General features: G+C 68.9%; 1 protein-coding gene across 3 annotated transcripts in view; it reads right to left on the bottom strand.

Moving 5' to 3' along the window:
* Positions 1-26,519, bottom strand: part of DNAH2 (dynein axonemal heavy chain 2) — a 125,175-nt gene that overhangs the window by 13,773 nt on the left and 84,883 nt on the right. For all 3 annotated transcript variants that reach the window (XM_037887273.2, XM_043537131.1, XM_043537132.1), the window contains 24 exons: positions 24,579-24,709; positions 24,155-24,304; positions 23,480-23,647; positions 23,243-23,403; positions 22,454-22,593; positions 21,997-22,129; positions 21,061-21,200; positions 20,037-20,247; positions 19,716-19,832; positions 19,445-19,586; positions 18,849-19,018; positions 14,458-14,574; positions 14,192-14,356; positions 13,621-13,746; positions 13,243-13,391; positions 8,123-8,189; positions 7,712-7,862; positions 6,579-6,727; positions 6,267-6,400; positions 5,507-5,651; positions 5,044-5,243; positions 3,116-3,242; positions 1,390-1,576; positions 484-632 (listed from right to left, as the gene is read on the bottom strand). In XM_037887273.2, the coding sequence (XP_037743201.1) occupies positions 484-632; positions 1,390-1,576; positions 3,116-3,242; positions 5,044-5,243; positions 5,507-5,651; positions 6,267-6,400; positions 6,579-6,727; positions 7,712-7,862; positions 8,123-8,189; positions 13,243-13,391; positions 13,621-13,746; positions 14,192-14,356; positions 14,458-14,574; positions 18,849-19,018; positions 19,445-19,586; positions 19,716-19,832; positions 20,037-20,247; positions 21,061-21,200; positions 21,997-22,129; positions 22,454-22,593; positions 23,243-23,403; positions 23,480-23,647; positions 24,155-24,304; positions 24,579-24,709 (3,529 nt within the window). The remainder of the gene's footprint in view (positions 1-483; positions 633-1,389; positions 1,577-3,115; positions 3,243-5,043; positions 5,244-5,506; positions 5,652-6,266; positions 6,401-6,578; positions 6,728-7,711; positions 7,863-8,122; positions 8,190-13,242; positions 13,392-13,620; positions 13,747-14,191; positions 14,357-14,457; positions 14,575-18,848; positions 19,019-19,444; positions 19,587-19,715; positions 19,833-20,036; positions 20,248-21,060; positions 21,201-21,996; positions 22,130-22,453; positions 22,594-23,242; positions 23,404-23,479; positions 23,648-24,154; positions 24,305-24,578; positions 24,710-26,519) is intronic.

Raw genomic sequence — 26,519 nt, 5'->3', positions numbered from 1 at the left:
GCCCCCCTGGATCAGACCCTTGGGTCCATCTACCCCGACGTCCCGCCTCCTCCCTGCCCCCCTGGATCAGACCCTTGGGTCCATCTACCCCGGCGTCCCGCCTCCTCCCTGCCCCCCTGGATCAGACCCTTGGGTCCATCTACCCCGGCGTCCTGCCTCCTCCCTGCCCCCCTGGATCAGACCCTTGGGTCCATGCAGACTGGGATCCTGCCTCCAGTTGTTGCCTGCACCAGATATCCCTGAGGAACAGCCGGGGCCTGTTGTGCCATGGTGTGGGTCGGGGAGGGGTCCTCTTGGGGAGCCGGGGGGGGCCAGGACAATGGTTTCACTGCCCTGATCCCGGCACCCATCTGAAAGGGGACCCTGGGGTCCCGTGTAAAGGCAACCAGTGGCAGGGAGTTCCGCAGGCTCCCACATCTGTCTGCCGCTGGCCGATCCCTTCGCCCAGGGAGGGGGAGCAGAGCGCCCCCCCCGCCCACTCACCGACTTCATGTTGAGCACGGGCGGCTCGATGAACTGGGAGCCCAGGTTGGAGACGATGAAGTACGTGACGCAGAAGGCCACGCGGTCCGGCCGCAGGGACCGCACCACCAACATCCTCTGCATCTGGTTGCAGGAGTTCTCCCACTCGCCTGCAGGGGGCGACACGGGGAGGGGAGGCTGATGGTGGGTCGCTGGCGGGGCAGCCCCGTGCCCAGGGCATCGCGCTGTTGGGGGGTCGCCGAGGAGTCTGAGGGAGCCAGGAGGCAGTGGGGAGATAGCCATGGCCCCCCCCACTGCCCCTGCCTGGCATCATCACTGGGCACGCGGCACCATGCAGAGCGTCAGCAGGAGGCAGAGAGGAAACCACATGGTTTCCTTATCGTTGTTCTGGACTTACCCGGCCAGAGCCGGGGAGAGAACCCAGGAGTCCTGGCTCCTAGCCCCCCCTGCTCTAACCCACCAGCCCCCATTCCCCTCCCAGAGCAGGGGAGAGAACCCAGGAGTCCTGGCTCCCAGCCCCCCCTGCTCTAACCCACCAGCCCCCACTCCCCTCCCAGAGCAGGGGAGAGAACCCAGGAGTCCTGGCTCCCAGCCCCCCCTGCTCTAACCCACCAGCCCCCACTCCCCTCCCAGAGCCGGGGAGAGAACCCAGGAGTCCTGGCTCCCAGCCCCCCTTGCTCTAACCCACCAGCCCCCACTCCCCTCCCAGAGCCGGGGAGAGAACCCAGGAGTCCTGGCTCCCAGCCCCCCTACTCTAACCACCAGCCCCCACTCCCCTCCCAGAGCCGGGGAGAGAACCCAGGAGTCCTGGCTCCTAGCCCCCGCTGCTCTAACCACCAGCCCCCACTCCCCTCCCAGCGCCAGGGAGAGAACCCAGGAGTCCCGGCACCTGTGCCCGCGGCTGACCTGGCAGCAGGGCCTTCTCGGGCTTGGCGCTGGTGTACCAGAGGTGCCAGTCCCGTGGGTACTGCTCGAAGGAGTTCATGATGCCGTGGAAGTTGGTGAGCTTGTCCAGCTCGGTGATGTTGTCCCAGTAGGTGTCGGCCAGCCAGCCGCTGCAGGGGTTGTCCATCTGCCCCTCTCGGTCCAGCACCTGTGGGGGGAAACTGAGTCGGGCACCAGGCGGAGAGAGACCCCCCCATGGCCGTCCGACGCGCCCAGAGGGGTGCCGGGGGCCCCAGCAGAGTGACGGGGGCCAGAGGCCAGGCAACATCTGCCAGGGCTGCGCCCCAGCCCCCAGGGGGTTAGGAGGCAAATACGGCCAGGATGCCAGGGTTGCCGCCCCACCTGGTGAAGGGACTGACCACAGGGGGGCAGCACCACTGGGCTAGAGCGCACTGTAAAAGGGCACCTCCGGCAGCACAGCGCACCCTAGCCCCGCCCTGGGGCCAGCCCTGCCTGCCGGGGGAGAGCGCCCCCTACTGAGCCCCCCGCCCCGCTCCCTGCCCCACAGCGCCCCCTAGTGCCGCCCTGGAGCCAGCCCTGCCTGCCAGGGGAGAGCACCCCCTGCTGAGCCCCCCGCCCCACTCCCTGCCCCACAGCGCCCCCTAGCGCCGCCCTGGGGCCAGCTCTGCCTGCCAGGGGAGAGCACCCCCTGCTGAGCCGCCCGCCCTGCTCCCTGCCCCACAGCGCCCCCTAGCGCCGCCCTGGGGCCAGCCCTGTCTGCCAGGGGAGAGCGCCCCCTGCTGAGCCCCCCGCACTGCTCCCTGCCCCACAGCGCCCCCTAGTGCCGCCCTGGGGCCAGCCCTGCCTCCCAGGGGAGAGCGCCCCCTACTGAGCCCCCCGCCCCACTCCCTGCCCCACAGTGCCCCCTAGCGCTGCACTGGGGCCAGCCCTGCCTGCCAGGGGAGAGCGCACCCTGCTGAGCCCCCCGCCCCGCTCCCTGCCCCACAGCGCCCCCTAGCACCGCCCTGGGGCCAGCCCTGCCTGCCGGGGGAGAGTGCTCCCTGCTGAGCCCCCCGCACTGCTCCCTGCCCCACAGCGCCCCCTAACACCGCCCTGGAGCCAGCCCTGCCTGCCGGGGGAGAGTGCTCCCTGCTGAGCCTCCCGCACTGCTCCCTGCCCCAGAGCGCCCCCTAGCGCTGCCCTGGGGCCAGCCCTGCCTGCCAGGGGAGAGCACCCCCTGCTGAGCCCCCCGCCCCACTGTGCCCCCTAGCCCTGCCCTGGGGCCAGCCCTGCCTGCCGGGGGAGAGTGCTCCCTGCTGAGCCCCCCGCACTGCTCCCTGCCCCACAGCGCCCCCTAACACCGCCCTGGGGCCAGCCCTGCCTCCCAGGGGAGAGAACCCCCTGATGAGCCCCCCGCACTGCTCCCTGCCCCACAGCGCCCCCTAACACCGCCCTGGAGCCAGCCCTGCCTGCCGGGGGAGAGCACCCCCTGCTGAGTCCCCCGCACTGCTCCCTGCCCCACAGCGCCCCCTAGCACCGCCCTGGGGCCAGCCCTGCCTGCCAGGGGAGAGCGCCCCCTGCTGAGCCCCCCGCCCCGCTCCCTGCCCCACAGCGCCCCCTAGCGCTGCCCGGGGGTGTTGGGGTCAGCCCTCCCTTCGCTGGTGGCAGCCGTGCTGGGGGTGCTCTAACGCTGCATTTCAGGGAGAAGGGTGCCCCTGGGGGGAGGCAGCTCGCTGCCCGCACTCACCACGCCCCCCCGCAGGAAGAAGTTGTACTCGTCCATCTTGAGGCTGCCCGAGGTCTCCAGGATCTTGGCGCACGTCTGGAAGCTGAAGAGCAGCTTGTGGCGCTCGAACAGGCCGCGGCAGGTGAACCTGCGGAGACGGCAGGTGGCGCTAGCCACGCAGTGGGACAGGATCCCTGGGGGTCCCGCGGGGCACGTGCCCCAGAGTTGGGGGCTGTTCTCTGCTCCCCCAGGCCCCTCGGGCACACGCTGCAGGGCCCCCGCACAGCCTGCCAGGCCGGGGTCCATTCTCCCCTCCCCTGCATGCCGGGGGGGGCATGGAGATGCAGATCCCCGTGCCCTGGTACCTCTACGCAGCATGGGGGGGGTTCCCGTACTTCTACATCGTGTAGGGCGGCGGGATCCCTGTCCCCACGTGGGGGGGTCCCCGTACCTGAACCCGTTGTGGGCTGGTCCCCATCCCTGGCGTAGGATGGCGTCCCCATAGCTGTACCCGGCCAGGGGCGGGGGGGTCCCGTATCTGTACATGGGGTGTACAGGGTCCCTGTACCTGTACACGGCGTGGGAGGTCCCCAACCCCAACGAGGGGTCCCATAACTGTACATGGTGTGGGGGGGTCCCCGTACCTGTACCCGGTGCGGTGGGGGGGAGCTGAACCTGTACATGGCGTGTGGAGGTTCCCTGTACCTGTCCCTGGTGTGGGAGGTCCCTGTCCTCGGCACGGGGTCCTGTAACTGCACACAGCGTGTGGGGGTTCCCTGTAGCCATACTCGGCGTGGGGGGTTCCCGTACCTGTCCCCGGTGCAGGGGGGGGCCATACCTGTACATGGCGTAGGAGGTCCCCAACCCCAACGAGGGGTCCCGTAACTATACACAGCGTGGGGGGGTCCCCGTACCTGTCCCCGGTGCAGGGGGGGGCCGTACCTGTCCCCGGTGCAGGGGGGGGCCATACCTGTACACGGCGTAGGAGGAGATCTCTGTACCCGGCATGGGGGGGTCCCGTACCTGTACCTGGTATGGGGGGTACTCATACCTGGTGTGGGGGGTACTCATACCTGGCGCGCGGGGGGGTCCGTACCCGTTCCCGGCACGGGGGGGCCCCCGTACCTGTACACAGCGTAGGTGTGGTACTCATACCAGGTGCGGGGGGGGCCCCCGTACCTGTACACGGCGTAGGGGTGGTACCCGTTCCCGGCGCGGGGGGCCCCCATACCTGTACACGGCGTAGGGGTGGTACTCATACCCGGCACGGGGGGCCCCCATACCTGTACACGGCGTAGGGGTGGTACTCATACCCGGTGCGGGGGGGGCCCCCGTACCTGTACACGGCGTAGGGGTGGTACCCGTTCCCGGCGCGGGGGCGCCCCGTACCTGTACACGGCGTAGGCGTGGTACCCGTTCCCGGCGCGGGGGGCCCGTACCTGTACACGGCGTAGGGGTGGTACCCGTTCCTGGCGCGGGGGGCCCGTACCTGTACACGGTGTAGGGGTGGTACCCGTTCCCGGCGCGGGGGGCCCGTACCTGTACACGGCGTAGGGGTGGTACCCGTTCCCGGCGCGGGGGCGCCCCGTACCTGTACACGGCGTAGGCGTGGTACCCGTTCCCGGCGCGGGGGGCCCGTACCTGTACACGGCGTAGGGGTGGTACCCGTTCCTGGCGCGGGGGCGCCCCGTACCTGTACACGGCGTAGGCGTGGTACCCGTTCCCGGCGCGGGGGGCCCGTACCTGTACACGGCGTAGGTGTGGTACCCGTTCCTGGCGCGGGGGGCCCGTACCTGTACACGGCGTAGGTGTGGTACCCGTTCCTGGCGCGGGGGGGCCCCGTACCTGTACACGGCGTAGGCGTGGTACCCGTTCCCGGCGCGGGGGGGGCCCCCGTACCTGTACACGGCGTAGGCGTGGTACCCGTTCCCGGCGGGGGGGGCCCGTACCTGTACACGGCATAGGTGTGGTACTCGTTCAGGTAGCGGATCCGCTCCTCCAGCTTGGAGCTGCGGTGGCTCTTGTGGATGCTCATGTTGAAGAGGTCGATGTAGGCGTCCAGGGAGAACTGGTACATGGGGTCGATGCGGCCCATGTCGTTGAGCACGAAGAAGAGGATGGAGGCTCTCTGGGCGCAGGGCCTGTAGGCCTGGGGGGCAGCACGGCGCCCGTCAGCGCCGGGTGGGCCTCCCAGGGGGCGCCTACGCCGTACCCACACGCCCTGCCGGGGCTCGGCACGTCTCCACCGGCAGGGGCCAGCCGCGGGCGTCTAACCGCAGTGCGGACGGACCCTCCTGCCGAGCCAGCCCCCATTCAGGGCTGGGCCTGGACCAGGCCCCCATTCCGTGGGCACGGTTGGCGTTACCAGGCTAAGCCCGTGGGGTGCACCCAGGCTGCCCCGACCCCCCTCACCTCGCGGGCGGTGTCAATCTTGATCTCCGTGGTCTCGCTGGTCTCCAGCTGCTCCGTCACCTCGCTGGCCGTCACCTTGGAGGTCTGCAGGGTGTTCACCAGCTGCACGTCGTCCAGCAGCGAGCCGGTGGCTTCGTTCAGCAGCCTGCGGGGACGAGCGGCGGCCCAGGGTTGGCAGGCTCCCGCCGAGGGAGTGTCCCCCTGCCAGTGCAGCCACACCCCCAATCCTGCCCTGTGCCCCGTAAGAGACACCGCCCTTCTGTTCACCAGGGAATGCGGCACGGGGCCAAATCTCAGCAGTGGGCGAGGGGTCCCTAGATAACCAGCCACCCTGCCCCAGAGGTGGCCACATCTCAGGGCCGGGGTCCCTGGATAACCAGCTGCCCTGCCCCAGAGGTGGCCGCATCTCGGCGCCGGGCGAGGGGTCCCTGGGTAACCCGCCGCCCCGCCCCAGAGGTGGCCGCATCTCGGCGCTGGGCGAGGGGTCCCTGGGTAACCAGCCGCCCCGCCCCAGAGGTGGCCGCATCTTGGCGCCGGGCGAGGGGTCCCTGGGTAACCAGCCACCCCGCCCCAGAGGTGGCCGCATCTTGGCGCCGGGCGAGGGGTCCCTGGGTAACCAGCCGCCCCGCCCCAGAGGTGGCTGCACCTCGGCGCCGGGCGAGGGGTCCCTGGGTAACCAGCCGCCCCGCACCAGAGGTGGCCGCATCTCGGTGCCGGGCGAGGGGTCCCTGGGTCACCCGCCGCCCCGCCCCAGCCCCACCTCAGAATCTCGTCCTCCAGCTCCTTCAGCTTGCGCTTGCCGGCCGCGATGTTGAGCACGAGCGAGTCCTTCTGCTCCTCCAGCTCGGGCCGCTCCTTCCGCACGACGGTGCCCAGCAGCTGGGCCTCCAAGCCCTGCCGAGACGAGGGGCGTCAGGGCCTGCCCGGGCTGCTGCAGACTGGGCGCCCCAGCCCGTCCCCCATCCCTCCGGAGCAAGCCAGCCCGCACGTGGCCCCCATCTCCAGTCCCCAGTGACCCCCCCAGCCCTGGAGGGATCAGCGCCCATGCCCCCAGGAACCGGCCCAGCCCCACCTGCTCCTTGACGGCGAAGTTGACGATGGTGGTCTGGGAGGAGGTCTCCGGGGTGTAGTGGGGGTTCGACAGCTTGGTGGTGAGGTAGAAGCGGAACTCGGGGCTGTACTCCACCTCCTTGTCCGCCAGCCGCAGCAGCAGACGCCCGCCTGCCACGCACACAGAGCAGTCAGGGCCCCCCCAACGCAGCCGGGCCCTGCCTGGGGAGGTGAGCAGGGGTCCCGGGCCAGCCCCCGCACCCACCAGCCCCCACTCCCCTCCCAGAGCTGGGGAGAGAACCCAGGAGTCCTGGCTCCCAGACCCCCCTGCTCCAACCCACCAGCCCCCAGTCCCCTCCTGGAGCCGGGGAGAGAAACCAGGAGTCCTGGCTCCCAGCCCCCCTCTGCTCTAACCCACCAGCCCCCACTCCCCTCCCGGAGCTGGGGAGAGAACCCAGGAGTCCTGGCTCCCAGCCCCCCCTGCTCTAACCCACCAGCCCCCACTCCCCTCCCGGAGCCGGGGAGAGAACCCAGGAGTCCTGGCGCCCAGACCCCCCTGCTCTAACCCACCAGCCCCCACTCCCCTCCCGGAGCTGGGGAGAGAACCCAGGAGTCCTGGCTCCCAGCCCCCCCTGCTCTAACCCACCAGCCCCCACTCCCCTCCCAGAGCCGGGGAGAGAACCCAGGAGTCCTGGCTCCCAGCCCCCCCTGCTCTCACCACGAGCCCCCACTCCACTCCCAGAGCTGGGGAGAGAACCCAGGAGTCCTGGCTCCCAGCCCCCCCTGCTCTAACCCACCAGCCCCCACTCCCCTCCCAGAGCCGGGGAGAGAACCCAGGAGTCCTGGCTCCCAGCCCCCCCTGCTCTAACCCACCAGCCCCCACTCCCCTCCCGGAGCCGGGGAGAGAACCCAGGAGTCCTGGCTCCCAGCCCCCCCTGCTCTAACCCACCAGCCCCCACTCCCCTCCCGGAGCCGGGGAGAGAACCCAGGAGTCCTGGCTCCCAGCCCCCCCTGCTCTAACCCACCAGCCCCCACTCCCCTCCCGGAGCCGGGGAGAGAACCCAGGAGTCCTGGCTCCCAGCCCCCCCTGCTCTAACCCACCAGCCCCCACTCCCCTCCCGGAGCCGGGGAGAGAACCCAGGAGTCCTGGCTCACCCACTCTGGTGACGGACTTGTTGAGGATGGGGGCGAGCGAGGGGTCCAGCTCCTCCTGCACGTTCTGCAGCAGCACGGGCGAGCCGAACTGCACGGCGCGCTCCAGCACCCGCAGGTAGTCGCCCATCTGCAGGTCGATGATCTTCAGGCCCTGCGGGGGGCGCCAAGGCCGGGGTGAGCAGCCAGCCCCCCCTCCCGGACCCTCTCCCCCCCAACCCTCACCAGCTGCCAGCCCCCGGGGGCACGGGATGGAGAGAAGGAGCCGGGAAGGCAGCCGGACACAGGGGAGAGCACAGAGGATACATAGCAGGGAACCAGCTGTAAATGGGTGGGGCCTAGTAGGGGGCATGGCTCCAATCAGCTCCACCCCTTGGGGTGAGGGGACCCCAGCCCCCGGGCTCCGCAGCTCACCTTGGCCGCCTCCATGTTCTTGATCCACTTGGAGGCCTGGCACTGTGGGTCGATCATCAGCGGCCACCTGGCAACAAGGACAGGGGCGGATCAATGGGGCAGTGCGTCGGGCAGGGCCAGGCTGGAGGGGCGCAGGGTGGCAGGAGGCAGGCCGGGTTGGAGGGGGGCAGGGGGCAGGCCCGCGGGATGCAGGAGACAGGCCGGGTTGGAGGGGGGCAGGCTCGCGGGATGCAGGAGGCAGGGTGGGAGGGGGGCAGCCCGCAGGATGCAGGAGGCAGGGTGGGTGGGTCGGGTTGGAGAGGGGCAGGCCCGCGAGATGCAGGAGACAGGCCGGGTTGGAGGGGGGCAGGCTCGCGGGATGCAGGAGGCAGGGTGGGTGGGTCGGGTTGGAGAGGGGCATGCCCATGGGATGCAGGAGGCAGGGTGGGTGGGTCGGGTTGGAGGGGGGCAGGCCCGCGAGATGCAGGAGACAGGCCGGGTTGGAGGGGGGCAGGCTCGCGGGATGCAGGAGGCAGGGTGGGTGGGTCGGGTTGGAGAGGGGCATGCCCATGGGATGCAGGAGGCAGGGTGGGTGGGTCGGGTTGGAGGGGGGCAGGCCCGCGGGATGCAGGAGACAGGCCGGGTTGGAGGGGGGCAGGCTCGCGGGATGCAGGAGGCAGGGTGGGCGGGTGGGAGGGGGGCAGCCCGCAGGATGCAGGAGGCAGGGTGGGTGGGCCGGGTTGGAGGGGGGCAGGCCCATGGGATGCAGGAGGCAGGGTGGGTGGGTCGGGTGGGACGGGGGCAGGCCCGCGGGATGCAGGAGGCAGGTCTGCTGGGAGGGGGGCAGACCCGCGGGATGCAGGAGGCAGGGTGGGTGGGTCGGGTTGGAGGAGGGCAGGCCCATGGGATGCAGGAGGCAGGGTGGGTGGGCCGGGTTGGAGGAGGGCAGGCCCATGGGATGCAGGAGGCAGAGTGGGTGGGCCGGGTTGGAGGGGGGCAGGCCCGCGGGATGCAGGAGGCAGGCCGGGTGGGAGGGGGGAAGGCCCCGGGATGCAGGAGGCAGGGTGGGTGGGCCGGGTTGGAGGAGGGCAGGCCCATGGGATGCAGGAGGCAGAGTGGGTGGGTCGGGTTGGAGGGGGTAGGCCCGCGGGATGCAGGAGGCAGGGTGGGTGGGCCGGGTTGGAGGAGGGCAGGCCCATGGGATGCAGGAGGCAGGGTGGGTGGGCCGGGTTGGAGGAGGGCAGGCCCATGGGATGCAGGAGGCAGAGTGGGTGGGTCGGGTTGGAGGGGGTAGGCCCGCGGGATGCAGGAGGCAGGCCGGGTTGGAGGGGGGCAGGCCCGCGGGATGCAGGAGGCAGGGTGGGTGGGAGGGGGGCAGGCCCGCGGGATGCAGGAGGCAGGCCGGGTGGGACGGGGGCAGACCCGCGGGATGCAGGAGGCAGGGTGGGTGGGTCGGGTTGGAGGGGGGCAGACCCGCGGGATGCAGGAAGCAGGGTGGGTGGGCCGCGTTGGAGGAGGGCAGGCCCATGGGATGCAGGAGGCAGGGTGGGTGGGTCGGGTTGGAGGGGAGCAGGCCCGCGGGATGCAGGAGGCAGGCCGGGTGGGAGGGGGGCAGGCCCGCGGGATGCAGGAGGCAGGGTGGGTGGGACGGGGGCAGGCCCCGGGATGCAGGGGGCAGTGTGGGCGGTCGGGTTGGAGGGGCACAGGGGGCAGGCCCGTGGGCGCAGGAGGCAGGACGGGCGGGTTGGAGGGGGGCAGGCCCGCGGGATGCAGGAGGCAGGCCGGGTGGTAGGGGGCAGGCCGGGTGGGAGGGGGGCAGGCCCGCGGGATGCAGGAGGCAGGCCGGGTGGGAGGGGGGCAGGCCCGCGGGATGCAGGAGAGAGGCCGGGTTGGAGGGGGGAAGGCCCCGGGATGCAGGAGGCAGCGTGGGCGGTCAGGTTGGAGGGGCACAGGGGGCAGGCCCGTGGGCGCAGGAGGCAGGACGGGCGGGTTGGAGGGGCGCAGGCCAGGCAGCCCATGCCCGCGGGATGCAGGAGGCAGGGTGGGTGGGTGGGAGGGGGGCAGCCCGCAGGATGCAGGAGGCAGGGTGGGTGGGTCGGGTTGGAGAGGGGCATGCCCATGGGATGCAGGAGGCAGGGTAGGTGGGTCGGGTTGGAGGGGGGCAGGCCCGCGGGATGCAGGAGACAGGCCGGGTTGGAGGGGGGCAGGCTCGCGGGATGCAGGAGGCAGGGTGGGTGGGTGGGAGGGGGGCAGCCCGCAGGATGCAGGAGGCAGGGTGGGTGGGTCGGGTTGGAGAGGGGCATGCCCATGGGATGCAGGAGGCAGGGTGGGTGGGTCGGGTGGGACGGGGGCAGGCCCGCGGGATGCAGGAGGCAGGTCTGCTGGGAGGGGGGCAGACCCGCGGGATGCAGGAGGCAGGGTGGGTGGGCCGGGTTGGAGGAGGGCAGGCCCATGGGATGCAGGAGGCAGGGTGGGTGGGCCGGGTTGGAGGAGGGCAGGCCCATGGGATGCAGGAGGCAGAGTGGGTGGGCCGGGTTGGAGGGGGGCAGGCCCGCGGGATGCAGGAGGCAGGCCGGGTGGGACGGGGGCAGGCCCGCGGGATGCAGGAGGCAGGCCGGGTGGGACGGGGGCAGGCCCGCGGGATGCAGGAGACAGGCCGGGTTGGAGGGGGGTAGGCCCGTGGGATGCAGGAGGCAGGCCGGGTGGGAGGGGGGCAGGCCCGCGGGATGCAGGAGGCAGGCCGGGTGGGAGGGGGGCAGGCCGGGTGGGAGGGGGGCAGGCCCGCGGGATGCAGGAGGCAGGCCGGGTGGGAGGGGGGCAGGCCCGCGGGATGCAGGAGGCAGGCTGGGTGGGAGGGGGGTAGGCCCGTGGGATGCAGGAGGCAGGCCGGGTGGGAGGGGGGCAGGCCGGGTGGGAGGGGGGCAGGCCCGCGGGATGCAGGAGGCAGGCCGGGTGGGAGGGGGGCAGGCCTGCGGGATGCAGGAGACAGGCCGGGTGGGAAGGGGGTAGGCCCGCGGGATGCAGGAGGCAGGGTGGGTGGGACGGGGGCAGGCCCCGGGATGCAGGGGGCAGGGTGGGCGGTCGGGTTGGAGGGGCACAGGGGGCAGGCCCGTGGGCGCAGGGGACAGGACGGGCGGGTTGGAGGGGCGCAGGCCAGGCAGCCCATGCCCGCGGGATGCAGGAGGCAGGCCGGGTGGGACGGGGGCAGGCCCGTGGGGCATGTGAGGCAGGCCAGGTTGGAGGGGGGCAGGCCCGCGGGATGCAGGAGGCAGGCCGGGTGGGAGGGGGGTAGGCCCGTGGGATGCAGGAGGCAGGCCGGGTGGGACGGGGGCAGGCCCGTGGGGCATGTGAGGCAGGCCGGGTTGGAGGGGGGCAGGCCCGCGGGATGCAGGAGGCAGGCCGGGTGGGAGGGGGGCAGGCCCGCGGGATGCAGGAGGCAGGCCGGGTGGGAGGGGGGCAGGCCGGGTGGGAGGGGGGCAGGCCCGCGGGATGCAGGAGGCAGGCCGGGTGGGAGGGGGGCAGGCCCCGGGATGCAGGAGGCAGCGTGGGCGGTCAGGTTGGAGGGGCACAGGGGGCAGGCCCGTGGGCGCAGGAGGCAGGACGGGCGGGTTGGAGGGGCGCAGGCCAGGCAGCCCATGCCCGCGGGATGCAGGAGGCAGGGTGGGCGGGTGGGAGGGGGGCAGCCTGCAGGATGCAGGAGGCAGGGTGGGTGGGTCGGGTTGGAGAGGGGCATGCCCATGGGATGCAGGAGGCAGGGTAGGTGGGTCGGGTTGGAGGGGGGCAGGCCCGCGGGATGCAGGAGACAGGCCGGGTTGGAGGGGGGCAGGCTCGCGGGATGCAGGAGGCAGGGTGGGCGGGTGGGAGGGGGGCAGCCTGCAGGATGCAGGAGGCAGGGTGGGTGGGTCGGGTTGGAGAGGGGCATGCCCATGGGATGCAGGAGGCAGGGTGGGTGGGTCGGGTTGGAGGGGGGCAGGCCCGCGGGATGCAGGAGGCAGGTCTGCTGGGAGGGGGGCAGACCCGCGGGATGCAGGAGGCAGGGTGGGTGGGTCGGGTTGGAGGAGGGCAGGCCCATGGGATGCAGGAAGCAGGGTGGGTGGGTCAGGTTGGAGGGGGGCAGGCCCCGGGATGCAGGAGGCAGGCCGGGTGGGACGGGGGCAGGCCCGCGGGATGCAGGAGGCAGGTCTGCTGGGAGGGGGGCAGACCCGCGGGATGCAGGAGGCAGGGTGGGTGGGTCGGGTTGGAGGAGGGCAGGCCCATGGGATGCAGGAAGCAGGGTGGGTGGGCCAGGTTGGAGGAGGGCAGGCCCATGGGATGCAGGAGGCAGGGTGGGTGGGCCGGGTTGGAGGAGGGCATGCCCATGGGATGCAGGAGGCAGAGTGGGTGGGCCGGGTTGGAGGGGGGCAGGCCCGCGGGATGCAGGAGGCAGGCCGGGTGGGACGGGGGCAGGCCCGTGGGGCATGTGAAGCAGGCCGGGTTGGAGGGGGGCAGGCCCCGGGATGCAGGAGGCAGGGTGGGTGGGACGGGGGCAGGCTGGGTGGGAGGGGGGCAGGCCTGCGGGGGGCAGGCCGGGTGGGAGGGGGGCAGGCCCGCGGGATGCAGGAGGCAGGCCGGGTGGGACGGGGGCAGGCGGGTCGGGTTGGAGGGGCACAGGGGGCAGGCCCGTGGGCGCAGGAGGCAGGACGGGCGGGTTGGAGGGGCACAGGCCAGGCAGCCCATGCCCGCGGGATGCAGGAGGCAGGCCGGGTGGGAGGGGGGCAGGCCCGCGGGATGCAGGAGGCAGGCCGGGTGGGAGGGGGGCAGGCCCCGGGATGCGGGATGCGGGAGGCAGGGTGGGTGGGACGGGGGCAGGCCCCGGGATGCAGGGGGCAGGCCGGGTGGGAGGGAGGCAGGCCGGGTGGGAGGGGGGCAGGCCTGCGGGATGCAGGAGGCAGGCCGGGTGGGAGGGGGGAAGGCCCCGGGATGCAGGAGGCAGGCCGGGTGGGAGGGGGGCAGGCCCCGGGATGCAGGGGGCAGGGTGGGCGGTCGGGTTGGAGGGGCACAGGGGGCAGGTCCGTGGGGCGCAGGAGGCAGGGCGGGCGGGTTGGAGGGGCGCAGGCCAGGCAGCCCATGCCCGCGGGGCGCTCTCCGGCCCGGCCCCCCACCGGTTGCCGCGGGTGACGATGAGCCCGTTCTCGGTGGAGAAGGCGTCGGAGGGCAGCCCCTGCAGGTTCCAGGTGCGCACGATGGTGGGGTTGCAGAGGAAGCTGTCGAAGGTGAACCGGGGTGAGCAGGGCACCTGCAGCTCCCGGATCTGCGGGCACAGAGCACAGGGTCACCAGGGCTGCCCGCCCCCCGGCTGCCCCCTGGCGCTGGGCTAACAGGAGCAAGTGCATGGAGCCAGTGACCCTGCCTGCCCCCTGGAGCCTCGGGCCGTGTGGGGCCGCCCCCAGGGAGAGCGCCGGGCGGGGCCGGTGGCAGCCAGGGCTCCGAGGGCCGAGCGCTCAGGGGTGCCATGGCCAGGGCCCGTGGGTGCCAGACACCTGCTTCATCCAGATGTCCGAGACGATCTCGTCGCGGTAGCCGGACAGGAAGGGCCCCATGTAGGACAGGAAGGCGGCGGCCAGCAGGCAGTCGCCCACCACGTAGCCCAGGTCCTCCTCCAGCCCCTGCCGAGAGAGCCAGGCTGAGACCCCCGAGCCGCCGGGATCCCTGTCCCCACTGCCCCTCATGGGATCCCCACCTCCCAGATCCCGCCCACTGGGATCCCTGCTCTACTCCCACCCCAGGATCCTTACCTCCCAGATCCCACCCGCTGGGATCCCTGCAGCCCCCCCGCACTGGGATCCCTGCAGCCCCCCCGCACTGGGATCCCGGCCTTCCAGATCCCCCCTGGTGAGATTCCTGTAGCCCCCCCACCCTGGGATCCCCGCCTCCCAGATCCCCACCCCCTGGCCTGGCTGCTCCCTGCCCAAGCTCCTACCTCCAGATCCCCCCATCCCTGCTGGGATCCCTGCCCCCACCCCAGCTTGGCTATGGCATCGCCGTCCCCGTCCCCAGATCCCCCCCACTGGGATCCCTGGCCACCCCCCCGGCCTCCTGCGGCTCACCCACCTGCACCGTCTCCTCCCAGCGCACTTTCTCCCCCGCGAGCCCCGACACCAGCTTGTCGGCGCGGTCCAGCTTGATCTCCATCTCCTCGGAGCGCTTGCGCAGGTCCTCCTTCTGCGCCAGCTTCTCCTCGTACTCCTGCTTCAGCCGCTCCAGCTTCTCTGCCACCTGGGGGGGCAGAGCCGTGAGCCCCCCAGCGCTGCGCCGGGGCAGGACCGAGCCGTGGCAAGCCCAGCGTCTCCCCCCGACCTCACCCCGAGCAGACAGACCTCACGCAGCTTCTCCTGCGCCTCGGCCTGGGACGCCTGCTTCTCGGCCAGCTGGGCCATGGCGGCATTCATGCGGGCGCGCTTGGGCTCCACCACCCGGTAAATCCGGCCGTACATCTGTGGGGGGACAGCGAACGGTGAGCCCTCTGCACAGCACTGCCCCGGGAGAGGAGAACCCCGGAGTCCTGGCCCCCTCTCTAACCTCCAGACCCCACTCCCCTCCCCGGAGAGAGAACCCAGCAGTCCTGCCCCCCGGGACGTTATTGACATAATCTGGGACCGTATAGATCATTGTTGCAACCAAGGTCCCGTAGTGGCACCAAATCGTGCATAAAGGGGGTCAAATAAGGCGTCTAAGGCGAGGTGATAGTTTGCTGGTGATGACGATGCTGTCTGTTTGCATGTGTCAGTTTTGTATTTAAAGATAGAAGTGTTGGCTCTGCACTGTCTGCATTTCAAACTTGTGCTCTGCTTCTGGGGGACGCCCCCGACGAGCTGGGGTCAGCTCTGCCCAGCCGGCTGGATGGTCCACGAAGGACCATCAGCGACACGACTGACCCACTGAGAGAAGGCAGACACGCCTGGGGACTCAGCCAGGTGTGCAGGGACCTGCCTGTGGACCGAACGCTGAGGGTTTTCCAGGCCATGGGCTGGACAGCTTGTCCTTGGGACAAAGAAAGACAGACCACACGGCAAGAGAGTATAAAAAACGGCTGCAGCTCCTCCATCTTGTCTTCAATCCTGCTTCCTACCTCTGGAGGGACTTGGCTACAAACCGGAGCTCCGAGCCAAGGCCTGAAAGCCCCATCCCAGCTGGGGATGTTCTCCAGAGCCGGGATTTGAACCTGCAGCTTCTTCCCTCCCTGCTACAAGCCTGGACCAAGAACTTGGCCATTGCTCTATGGAACTGATTCCATGTAACCAGCTCTAGCTGTCATCTCTCTCTTTTCCTTTTATGAATAAACCTTTAGATTTTAGATTCTAAAGGGTTGGCAACGGCGTGATTTGTGGGTAAGATCCGATTTGCATATTGACCTGGGTCTGGGGCTTGGTCCTTTGGGATCGAGGGAACCTTTTTTCTTTTACTGGGGTATTGGTTTTCATAACCATCTGTCCCCATAACGAGTGGCCCTGGTGGTGATACTGGGAAATTGGAGTGTCTAAGGGAATTGCTTGTGTGACTTGTGGTTAAGCCAGTGGGGTGAAACCAAAGTCTTCTCTGTCTGGCTGGTTTGGTTTGCCTTGGTGTGCACAGAGACCCCAGCCTTGGGCTGTAACTGCCCTGCTTTAAGCAATTTGTCCTGAGCTGGTACTCTCAGTTGGGTCCCGCCAGAACCAGCATCGTTACACCCCCCAGCTCTAACCACCAGCCCCCACTCCCCTCCCAGAGCTGAGAACCAGGAGTCCTGGCTCCCAGCCCCCCCTGCTCTAACCACCACCCCCCACTCCCCTCCCAGAGCTGGGATAGAACCTGACATTTGTTTCTCTTTCTCCTTCTTGTCTTCACAGTTTTCACTCACACCCATCGTCCTGCCAACCCCTTGCCAGCCTGGCACTCCTCTCCCCCGACCAAGAAGGCCAATGGCATTTTGGGATGTATACGTAGGGGCATTGCCAGCAGATCAAGGGACGTGATCGTTCCCCTCTGTTAGACATTGGTGAGGCCTCATCTGGAGTACTGTGTCCAGTTTTGGGCCCCACACTACAAGAAGGATGTGGAAAAATTGGAAAGAGCCAGCGAAGGGCAACAAAAATGATTAGGGGACTGGAACACATGACTTATGAGGAGAGGCTGAGGGAACTGGGATTGTTTAGTCTGCGGAAGAGAAGAATGAGGGGGGATTTGATAGCTGCTTTCAACTACCTGAAAGGGGGTTCCAAAGAGGATGGGTCTTGACTGTTCTCAGTGGTAGCAGATGGCAGAACGAGGAGTAATGGTCTCACGTTGCAGCGGGGGAGGTTTAGGTTGGATATTAGGAAAAACTTTTTCACTAGGAGGGTGGTGAAACACTGGAATGCGTTACCTAGAGAGGTGGTGGAATCTCCTTCCTTAGATATTTTTAAGGCCCGGCTTGACAAAGCCCTGGCTGGGATGATTTAGTTGGGGATTGGTCCTGCTTTGAGCAGGGGGTTGGACTAGATACCTCCTGAGGTCCCTTCCAGCCCTGATCTTCGATGATTCTATGATTCTATGGCACCACCCACCGGCCTGCCCTCAGCCTGGCACTCCTCTCCCCGAGCATGGCACCACCCACCGGCCTGCCCTCAGCCTGGCACTCCTCTCCCTGAGCATGGCACCACCCACTGGCCTGCCCTCAGCCTGGCACTCCTCTCCCCGAGCATGGCACCACCCACTGGCCTGCCCTCAGCCTGGCACTCCTCTCCTGCCACCTCCCCAGCTGCCTGCCCATGGCTGGTGCTTGCCCACCCAGCCCCTTCCCTTCCACGGCTCCCTACCCCTGCCCGTGGCTGGTACCTGGCCCCTCCCTTCCCCAGATCATAGACTCATCGAAGATCAGGGTTGGAAGGGATCTCAGGAGGTATCTAGTCCAACCCCCTGCTCAAAGCAGGACCAACCCCAACTAAATCATCCCAGCCAGGGCTTTGTCAAACCGGGCCTTAAAAGCCTCTAAGGATGGAGATTCCACCACCTCCCTGGGGAACCCATTCCAGTGCTTCCCCACCCTCCTCGTGAAATAGTGTTTCCGAATATCCAACCTAGACCTCCCCCACTGCAACTTCAGACCATTGCTCCTTGTTCTACCATCTGCCACCACTGAGAACAGCCGAGCTCCATCCTCTTTGGGACCCCCCTTCAGGCAGTTGAAGGCTGCGATCAAATTCCCCCTCGCTCTTCTCTTCCGCAGACTAAACAAGCCCAGTTCCCTCAGCCTCTCCTCGTAAGTCATGTGCCCCAACCCCTGATCATTTTCGTTGCCCTCCGCTGGACTCTCTCCAATTTGCCACATCCTTTCTGTAGTGGGGGGACCAAAACTGCACGCAATACTCCAGGTGTAGCCTCATCAGTGCCGAACAGAGGGGAATAATCACTTCCCTCCATCTGCTGGCAATGCTCCTACTAATACAGCCCAAAATGCCATTGGCTTTCTTGGCAACAAGGGCACACTGTTGACTCATAGCCAGCTTCTCCTCCACTGTAATCCCCACGTCCTTTTCTGCAGAACTGCTGCCGAGCCAGTCGGTCCCCAGCCTGTAGCGGTGCATGGGATTCTTCTGTCCCAAGTGCAGGACTCTGCACTTGTCCTTGTTGAACCTCATCACATTTCTTTTGGCCCAATCTTCCAATTTGTCTCGGTCACTCTGTATCCTAACCCTACCCTCTGGCGTATCTACCTCTCCCCACAGCTTAGTATCATCTGTGAACTTACTGAGGGTGCAATCCACACCATCCTCCAGATCATTAATGAAGATAAGCACAGCTACAGACTAGGGACCGAGTGGTCTCAAGTTGCAGTGGGGGAGGTCTAGGTTGGATATTCAGAAAAACTATTTCACGAGGAGGGTGGGGAAGCACTGGAATGGATTCTCCAGGGAGGTGGTGGAATCTCCTTCCTTAGAAGTTTTTAAGGTCGGGCTTGACAAAGCCCTGGCTGGGATGATTTAGTTGGGGTTGGTCCTGCTTTGAGCAGGAGGTTGGACTAGACACCTCCTGAGGTCCCTTCCAACCATGATCTTCTAGGATTCTATGATATAGAACAAAACCGGCCCCAGGACCGACCCCTGGGGCTCTCCGCTTGATACCGGCTGCCAACGAGACATGGAGCCGTTGATCACTCCCCGCTGAGCCTGACGATCTAGCCAGCTTTCTACCCACCGTACAGTCCATTCATCCAGCCCAGACTTCTTTAACTTGCTGGCAAGAATACTGAGATCCCTCCCCAGGCCTGGCCCGGCCACTCCCCTCACCGGCCCCCTCCCCCTGCCTCTGCCCGTGGCCGGCCCCTGCCCTCCACAGCTCTCTCCCCCTGCCCGTGGCCAGTGCTCGCCCCTCCCCTCCCCTCCCCTCCCCCTGGCCAGCGCCCGGCCCCTCCCCTCCTCTCCCCTTCCCAGTTTCCTCCCCATGCCCGTGGCTGGTACCCGGCTCCTCCCCTCCCCTCCCCTCCCCGGATCCCTCCCCTACCTGTGGCTGGTGCCTGGCCCCTCCCCTCCCCAGATCTCTCCCCCGCCTGTGGCTGGTGCCTGGCCCCTCCCCTCCCCAGATCTCTCCCCCGCCTGTGGCTGGTGCCTGGCCCCTCCCCTCCCCAGATCTCTCCCCCACCTGTGGCTGGTGCCTGGCCCCTCCCCTCCCCCTGCCCGTGGCTGATACCCAGCTTCTCCCCTCCCCTCCATGGCTCCCTCCCCATGCCTCTGGCTGGCGCTCGCCCCCTCACCTCCATGGCTCGCACCCACATGCAGAGGGACTTGGCGGCGAGCGAGACGCGCCCGATGATGTCGGGCTGGAAGTCGGGCTGGGAGCAGTACCCGCTGATCTTCTTCAGCACCTTGTCCGAGATGTTGTCCTTGTCGAAGTTGATCAGCTGTTTGATGAAGGTGGCCTCGCCTGGGGTGGGCACCAGGATCAGGGGGGCGAGGCCCAGGGACTGGCACACCCTGGGCCCGTCCTGCCTGGCACTGACCTGCGAGGGCCAGCCCCTCTGGGTGCCAGGGCAGGGCCCTGCCTGCTCCTTCGGGCTGCTGCTGGGATGTCATTGCAGACAGAGAAGCAGGGGAGGGTGCCCACGGTGCCCACCCTATCCACTGCCTACCTTGCCCACTGCCCACCTCCTCGGCCCCGCAGCACCCCCTGTGCTGCCTCCTCCGCCCCCAGCCACTGCCCACCTCCTCACCAGCCCCTGCCTCCGCCCCCAGCCAGCGCCCGGCTGGCAGCTCCCCACCACCCACTGCCTTTTGCTCACAGCCTCCACCCCTTAGTTCTGCCCCCTCCCCCGCAAACCCCCGTCTGCCCCAGCCCCTCCCCACTCCTCACCCAGCTGCCTCTTGGCTTCGGCCCAGGTTGGCTCGTTGCCGCGCAGGATCATGACGGCCTGCATCACCGTCTCCACCAGCGTGGGCGGGCGCCCGTAGGACTTGATCTCCGTCATGTCCTTCTTGTTGAGCGACTCCAGGGCCTGGGGGGAGGGAGGCAGGTGGGGGAGGCGCCCGAGGGGAAGGGGCCCCCCGCCAGGGGCTCTGGGGCACCACCCGCAGGACACGCCACGGAGCCGGAGCAGTGGGGTCCCAGCCCCTCTGCCCGTTACCTTCATGGCCTCCTCCAGTGCAGGCAGCGCCTCCTCCAGGTCCTTCTGGGCGTTGTCAGCCAGCGTCTTGCACTTGATCTCCTCCACTGCGATCTTCTCGCTGTTCGCGCCCACCATCTGGGGAGAGGGGACAGGCAGGGCAGCCGTGGGGTGGGGGCTTTGCCGATTCTCCCCTCCTGCCCCGCGCCCTCACCCTGCATCCAGATCCGGCCCTGGGCGCCACGCGCCCGTCAGTCTGAGTCCGGATCTGGGTCTCACCCCCTCCCGTCTGTCAGGATCCAGGCCCCCCGCGCCCGGATCCGAGCCCAGCCCCCCCCTCACCTTCTGCTGCTCGTCGGCCTCTCTCTTCTGCTGCACGATGATGACCAGGTACTCCTCGCACTGCTTCTGGAACTCCGCCACCTTCTTCTTGGCGTCCTCCAGCTCCAGCGACATGACCTCCACCTTGTGGCGCGTCTCGTCGATCTTGGAGAGCCCGCTGCGCAGCTTGTTGGCCTGGTCCGAGAGCTCCTTGCGCTTCTCCGTCAGGAGCCTGCGGGGAGATGGCCCCGGGGCCCTCCCGCCTGAGCCACCCCTGCAGCACCGGGCGGGGCTCTCTGCCGGACTACAGCCCCCACGATGCACCTGGGACTCCTCTGATGCATCCCCTCCTCCCTCCAAGGGGGACAAAGCAATGCTTCATGGGAGATGTGGTCTGGCCGGGGTGCCTGGCCTAGAGAGGAGGATGGGAGCACGAGGCTCCCGAACTACAGCTCCCATGAGCCACCACAGTGCCCAGCGAGGAAATATTTCAATCTGGGGCTGAAATGACATTTGCCATGGGAAACCCGCCCCCCCTTTTCCCACCAGTTCTGGGCCCCAGCATGGAGGAACCCCTCCACGTCTGGCCAAATCCGCTCGGCTCCTCCTGCCCCGCCCCCCGGGAGACCCCTCCACATCCAGCCAGATCCCCTCGGCTCTCCCTGCCCCACCCCCCGGGGAAACCCCTCCGCGTCCGGCTAGATCCCCTTGGCTCTCCCATCCTGCCCCCCGGGGAGACCCCTCCACGTCCATCCAGATCCCCTCGGCTCCCACTGCACCGCCCCCAGGGAGACCCCTCCGCGTCTGGGCAGATCCCCTCGGCTCCTCCCACCCCGTCCCCCGGGGAGACCCCTCCATGTCTGGGCAGATCTCCTCGGCTCCTCCCATCCTGCCCCCCAGGGAGACCCCTCCGTGTCCAGTCAGATCCCCTCGGCTCCCCCTGCCCCACCCCCCGGGGAAACCCCTCCGCGTCTGGGCAGATCCCCTCGGCTCCCCAGCCCGTCTGCCGGTGGCCGGCCCGCAGGACCGTGCAGCAGGGACTCACTTCTTGTAGCCTGAGACCAGCTCCAGGTAGTTGGTGGGGGTGACATAGTTATGGCGTCTGAGCTCCAGGAGCATCTTCTGCGAGTAGGAGGCCACGGACCAGTGCATGGTCACAAAGATCCTGGCCACTTTCTTGTGGATCTGGGGGAGCAGACGGGGCCGGGTCAGCAGTGGGGAGGGGGCGCCCAGATGGGGACAGGTCGGCAGAGGGGGTGCCAACAGGAGCCCTGCTCCCCGGCTTGAGGAGAGAAGATGGGAAGGGACCAGCTTTGCAGTAACCAATGTGTCTGCACAGGGCAGAGATGCAGCCACCTCTGGGGAGAGGCATGGGTGGCTCCGGGGAGGGGCGCAGACAGGCAGCCAGCTCCACGGAGGGGTGTGGATGGGTGGCCAGCTCTGGGGAGGGGCGCGGCCAGTTCCGGGGAGGGGTGCAGGCAGGCAGCCGACTCCGGGGAGTGGCACAGGCAGCTCCGGGGAGGTGCACGGCCAGCTCCTGGGAGGGGTGCATCCAGCCATCTGGCTCCAGCGAGGGTGGCCGGTTGACTCTGCGGAGGGGTGTGGCCGGTGATGGTGGCTCCGGGGAGAGGCACGGCAGCTGGCTCTGGGGAGGGGCGCGGTGGCCGGCTGGCTCCGGGGAGGGGCACGGCAACCGGCGCACAGCCGGAGAATCCTGGATCTGGTTCCAAGCCCAGGGGAGTTTGGGAGGCAGAATGGGAACCCCGGGGCTGGGATGCGGCCGGGACCCTGACTCCACGCCAGGCCGACAGCTCAGGGGGTCTCCCCCAGGTAGTGCCCAGCACTGACTCTGAGCACCGGCTCCCCCAGCATGGTCCCCGGCAGATCTCCTGCCCCGGCCTGCCCCCCAGCACACCCAGCGTGCAGCCAGGCAGCTCTGGCTGGGCCGGCAGGGGCTGGGGGGCCAGGCTGCAGCTCTCACCTCCGGCAGGCCCCCCAGGTCCACACCCTCGAGGTACTTCTCTGCCACCTCCAGCAGCGCCTGGCGCGGCCACTCCGAGAACCAGTCGATCGTGGTGCAGTTCACCAGCGCCGGGTACTGACGGATCCAGTTCCTGAGGGGACGGGGAGCGGGGGCGCCGAGCTAAGCACGTCCCTCACCTCTTCCCCCTCCCATCGGGCCCCCCCATCTCTTCCCTGCTCCCATCCTGTCCCCATCCCTGCCCCGCTCCCACCCCACCCCCCATCTCTGCCCCACTCCCTCTCCCATCTCTACCTCGCTCCCACCCCACCGTCACCCCCTCCCCCTTCTCTCTCCCCAGCTCCTGCTCTCGAACAGTTGTGGGCTCCTCGCTGTGCTCCCCGCTCCCGTCCTTTCAGTCCCGGCTGCCGGCGACTCCGGAGCCCACCAGGGGGCGCTGTGGCTCCCGGCCCCTCACCTGAAGGGGTCCCCGATGGGGCTAAGGCACAGCACCACGTGCAGGTTGTTCCGCACCCTCTCGATCAGGTAGCCAAAGAGGCTGTCGGCCGTCTCGGGGATGCCCTCGGCTCGGGCCGCGTCCAGGATCACGGACTGGATCTGAGACACAAGGGAAGTGTCTCCAGCTGGGCACAGTCCTAGGCCCTGCCCCCTACAATGGGCCCGGGCCCACCCACCCCCTCCAGCCACCGTGATCAGCACCCACGTGCCGGCCACGCAGCTCCGCTCTGCCGGGGGGTGGATTGGGACAGGTCCTCTGGGGAAAAAGGGGCAAAGCCCAGGGCTGGGCTAGCAGGGGGCTGTGGGTCGGGAGTGAGAGGCACCGGCACAGCGGGTGGGCCAGGGCTGGGCTAGCAGGGGGCTGCGGGTAGGGAGTGAGGGGCACCAGCACAGCGGGTGGGCCAGGGCTGGGCTAGCAGGGGGCTGCAGGTCGCGAGTGAGAGGCACCGGCACAGCGGGTGGGGCAGGGCTGGGCTAGCAGGGGGCTGCGGGTTGGGAGTGAGGGGCACTGGCACAGCGGGTGGGGCAGGGCTGGGCTAGCAGGGGGCTGCGGGTTGGAAGTGAGGGGCACCAGCACAGCAGGTGGGGCAGTGCTGGGCTGGCAGGGGGCTGCGGGTTGGAAGTGAGGGGCACCAGCAGAGCGGTCCTTCAGGACAGCTGTCGCAGGGAGACCCCTGCTGCTCCCCTCGGCCCTGCCAGCCCCCTTGCCCGTGGTGCCCCCCAGCCCGGAGCGGGCGTGCGCATGCACCTCCTCGAACTCGTCGGCCTTGTAGAGGTTGGGCACCTCCCCGGAGCTCAGGATGTTGTTGATGTCCTCCAGGAAGGAGTCGTCCATGATCTGCGTGTCCACGAAGAGGAAGGTGGTGGGTTTCAGGTCCACCCCCGCCTGCCGGTACAGCTTCTTGATGTCTGGGGGGAGAGGCCAGGAGAGCGTCAGTTCCCGGGGGGCTGGCCACGTGGGGGGCTGAGTGAAGGGGGCACTCACCATCTCTGAACTCCTGCTTGCGGTAGTGCTTGGTCACCTCGATTTGGAAGGTCTGGTCCTCGCAGATGAAGGAGGCCAGGCGTGCCAGGCTCTGGCGCCCACTGCCCCCTATGCCCACCAGCAGCATGTTCCCGCGCGGCTGGCCGATCACCCGCACGATCCGGGTAACTGCGGGGGGAGCCACTGGTCAGAAGGGGGCACCCCGGGGCCGGAGTGGGCAGCCGACTGGCCACCCCAGTAGTCCCATGGAGACCAAAAGGCTTGCATTGCATGCTGGGATTTTTCCTCCACCAAAAGTGGAGGCTGCCGTCAGCTCCCCCAATGGCACCCAAGGAGGGATAAAGATTTAACTCAGAGAGATCTCAAAGATCAAGGGGCCAGGACTCCTGGGTCCCATCCGCCGTTCCACCACTGCCCTGAGCAGCGTGCCTCCGTTTCCCCAGTTTGGGAAGGGGGAAAGATGCAACTCCCCCCAGGGACGGGAAGCGTTGGCGGCCTGCTTGATATTGTGGGGCTCAGGGTCGGTTCTGATCTGGAGCCAGGTGCCAGAGCTGGGCTGGCAGGGGCTACGGGTCGGGAGTGAGGGGCACTGGCAGGGCTTGGGGGGGAGCCATGGAGGCGCCTGGCAGGGGCACGGTGTGGGAGGTGCTGCCCGCCCTGGCCCGCGTCACTCACTGTGTTCGATGGCGTCTCTGAAGAGCACGAGATGCATCTGCACCACGCCGGGCGTCTGGTTGTACTCATCCAGCACCCGCTCCATCTCCAGCTTCAGGGCCGACAGGTCCACCAAGTCCTCGTAGACCCGCGGCTCCCGCATGAAGTCCCCTGGCCAGCGGGCAAGAGGAAGGCTCGGTGTCCCCTGGGTCACTGGCCAGCCTAGCCCGCGGGAGTCCTGGCTGCCAGGCCTGAGTCCCACTCTAACGACTACACCCACTGCCCTCCCCGAGCCAGGGAGAGAACCCAGGAGTCCTGGCGCCCAGGCCCCCTGCTCTAACCACTAGCCCCCACTCCCCACCCAGGAGCGGGGGCTCGGCAGTGACAGTCAGAGCATGTGGCGCCCGGCCCCTGCCCGTCAGGCCCAGCACCCCGTGGCACTCACCGAAGATGGGTTGGGACTTGCTGGGACAGATGTTGTGGAAGGTCAGGTCAAAGAAGGAGCCCAGCTTCTCGCTCAGGATGGCAATGAAGGCGTCCTTGTCGGCCAAGTCCACCAGGCGGTCGGAGAAGACCCTGCCGAGGGAGACGGCTGGACTCACACGCTGGGGGTCACCCCCCACCCCCAGGAGCAGGGAGGGGCCGGGCTCCACATGGGAGGAAAGGGGGGGTGCGTCGCTGTGACGATGTGACGCAGCAGGGAGGGGGGAGTGTTGACCTGGGAATGTGCCCTGGGGACCGGAGACCTGAGAGCCTGTCACCTGAGCCAGGAGGGGGAGGGGGAGGTAACACCTCTGCCCAGGAATGTGGACGGAGGCTGCAGCAGGGAACCTGCTGGGTGGGTTTAGTTTCAGTTTGGGGCTGGGTGGAGGAACACAGGGAACCCCAGGGCTGGGGTCTAAGCTCCCTGCTCCCCCAGAAGGACTTGACTGAGGGGTCCTGGGTGTACCCACAAGCTCTGTTTTGGACTGTGTTCCTGTTGTCCAATAAACCTTCTGTTTTACTGGCTGGCTGAGAGTCTCAGTGAATCCCAGGAAGAGGGGTGCAGGGCCTGCCGAGGGAGACGGCTGGACTCACACGCCGGGGGTCACCCCCCACCCCCAGGAGCAGGGAGGGGCCGGGCTCCACATGGGAGGAAAGGGGGGGTGCGTCACGTCTTGAGTGGACAGGGGCTGGAGGTGGGGCGCAGCGTGGCCGGCCGTGGGGGGAGGGAAGATGCCCGTGGCACCGGGCTGGCAGTGCCCAGGGGGTGGAGGTCAGGAGCAGCATGGCCGGCCATGGGGGGAGGGAAGACACCCGTGGCACCGGGCTGGCAGTGCCCAGGGGGCTGGAGGTGGGGCGCAGCATGGCCGGCCGTGGGGGGAGGGAAGATGTCCGTGGCACCGGGCTGGCAGTGCCCAGGGGGCTGGAGGTGGGGGGCAGCGTGGCCGGCCATGGGGGGAGGGAAGACGCCCATGGCACCCGGCTGGCAGTGCCCGGGGGTGGAGGTCAGGAGCAGCGTGGCCGGCCGTGGGGGGAGGGAAGACGCCCGTGGCACCAGGCTGGCAGTGCCCAGGGGACTGGAGGTGGAGTGCAGCGTGGCCGGCCGTGGGGGGAGGGAAGACGCCCGTGGCACCGGACAGGCAGTGCCCGGGGGTGGAGGTCAGGAGCAGCGTGGCCGGCCATGGGGGGAGGGAAGACGCCCGTGGCATCGGGCTGGCAGTGCCCGGGGGTGGAGGTCAGGAGCAGCGTGGCCGGCCGTGGGGGGAGGGAAGATGCCCGTGGCACCGGGCTGGCAGTGCCCAGGGGGCTGGAGGTGGAGTGCAGCGTGGCCGGCCGTGGGGGGAGGGAAGATGCCCGTGGCACGGGGCTGGCAGTGCCCAGGGGGCTGGAGGTGGGGCGCAGCGTGGCCGGCCGTGGGGGGAGGGAAGACGCCCATGGCACCGGGCTGGCAGTGCCCAGGGGGCTGGAGGTGGAGTGCAGCGTGGCCGGCCGTGGGGGGAGGGAAGATGCCCGTGGCACCGGGCTGGCAGTGCCCAGGGGGCTGGAGGTGGGGCACAGCGTGGCCGGCCGTGGGGGGAGGGAAGATGCCCGTGGCACCGGGCTGGCAGTGCCCAGGGGGCTGGAGGTGGAGTGCAGCGTGGCCGGCCGTGGGGGGAGGGAAGATGACCGTGGCACCGGGCTGGCAGTGCCCAGGGGGCTGGAGGTGGGGTGCAGCGTGACCGGCCGTCGGGGGAGGGAAGATGCCCGTGGCACCGGGCTGGCAGTGCCCGGGGGTGGAGGTCAGGAGCAGCGTGGCTGGCCGTGGGGGGAGGGAAGATGCCCGTGGCACCGGGCTGGCAGTGCCCAGGGGGCTGGAGGTGGGGTGCAGCGTGACCGGCCGTCGGGGGAGGGAAGATGCCCGTGG

This window comes from Chelonia mydas, chromosome 28 (genome assembly GCF_015237465.2).
Source record: "Chelonia mydas isolate rCheMyd1 chromosome 28, rCheMyd1.pri.v2, whole genome shotgun sequence".
NCBI lineage: Eukaryota > Metazoa > Chordata > Testudines > Cheloniidae > Chelonia > Chelonia mydas.
The sequence above is the reverse complement of the archived record's forward strand: the minus strand, read 5'-3'. Positions and strand labels throughout refer to the sequence as shown.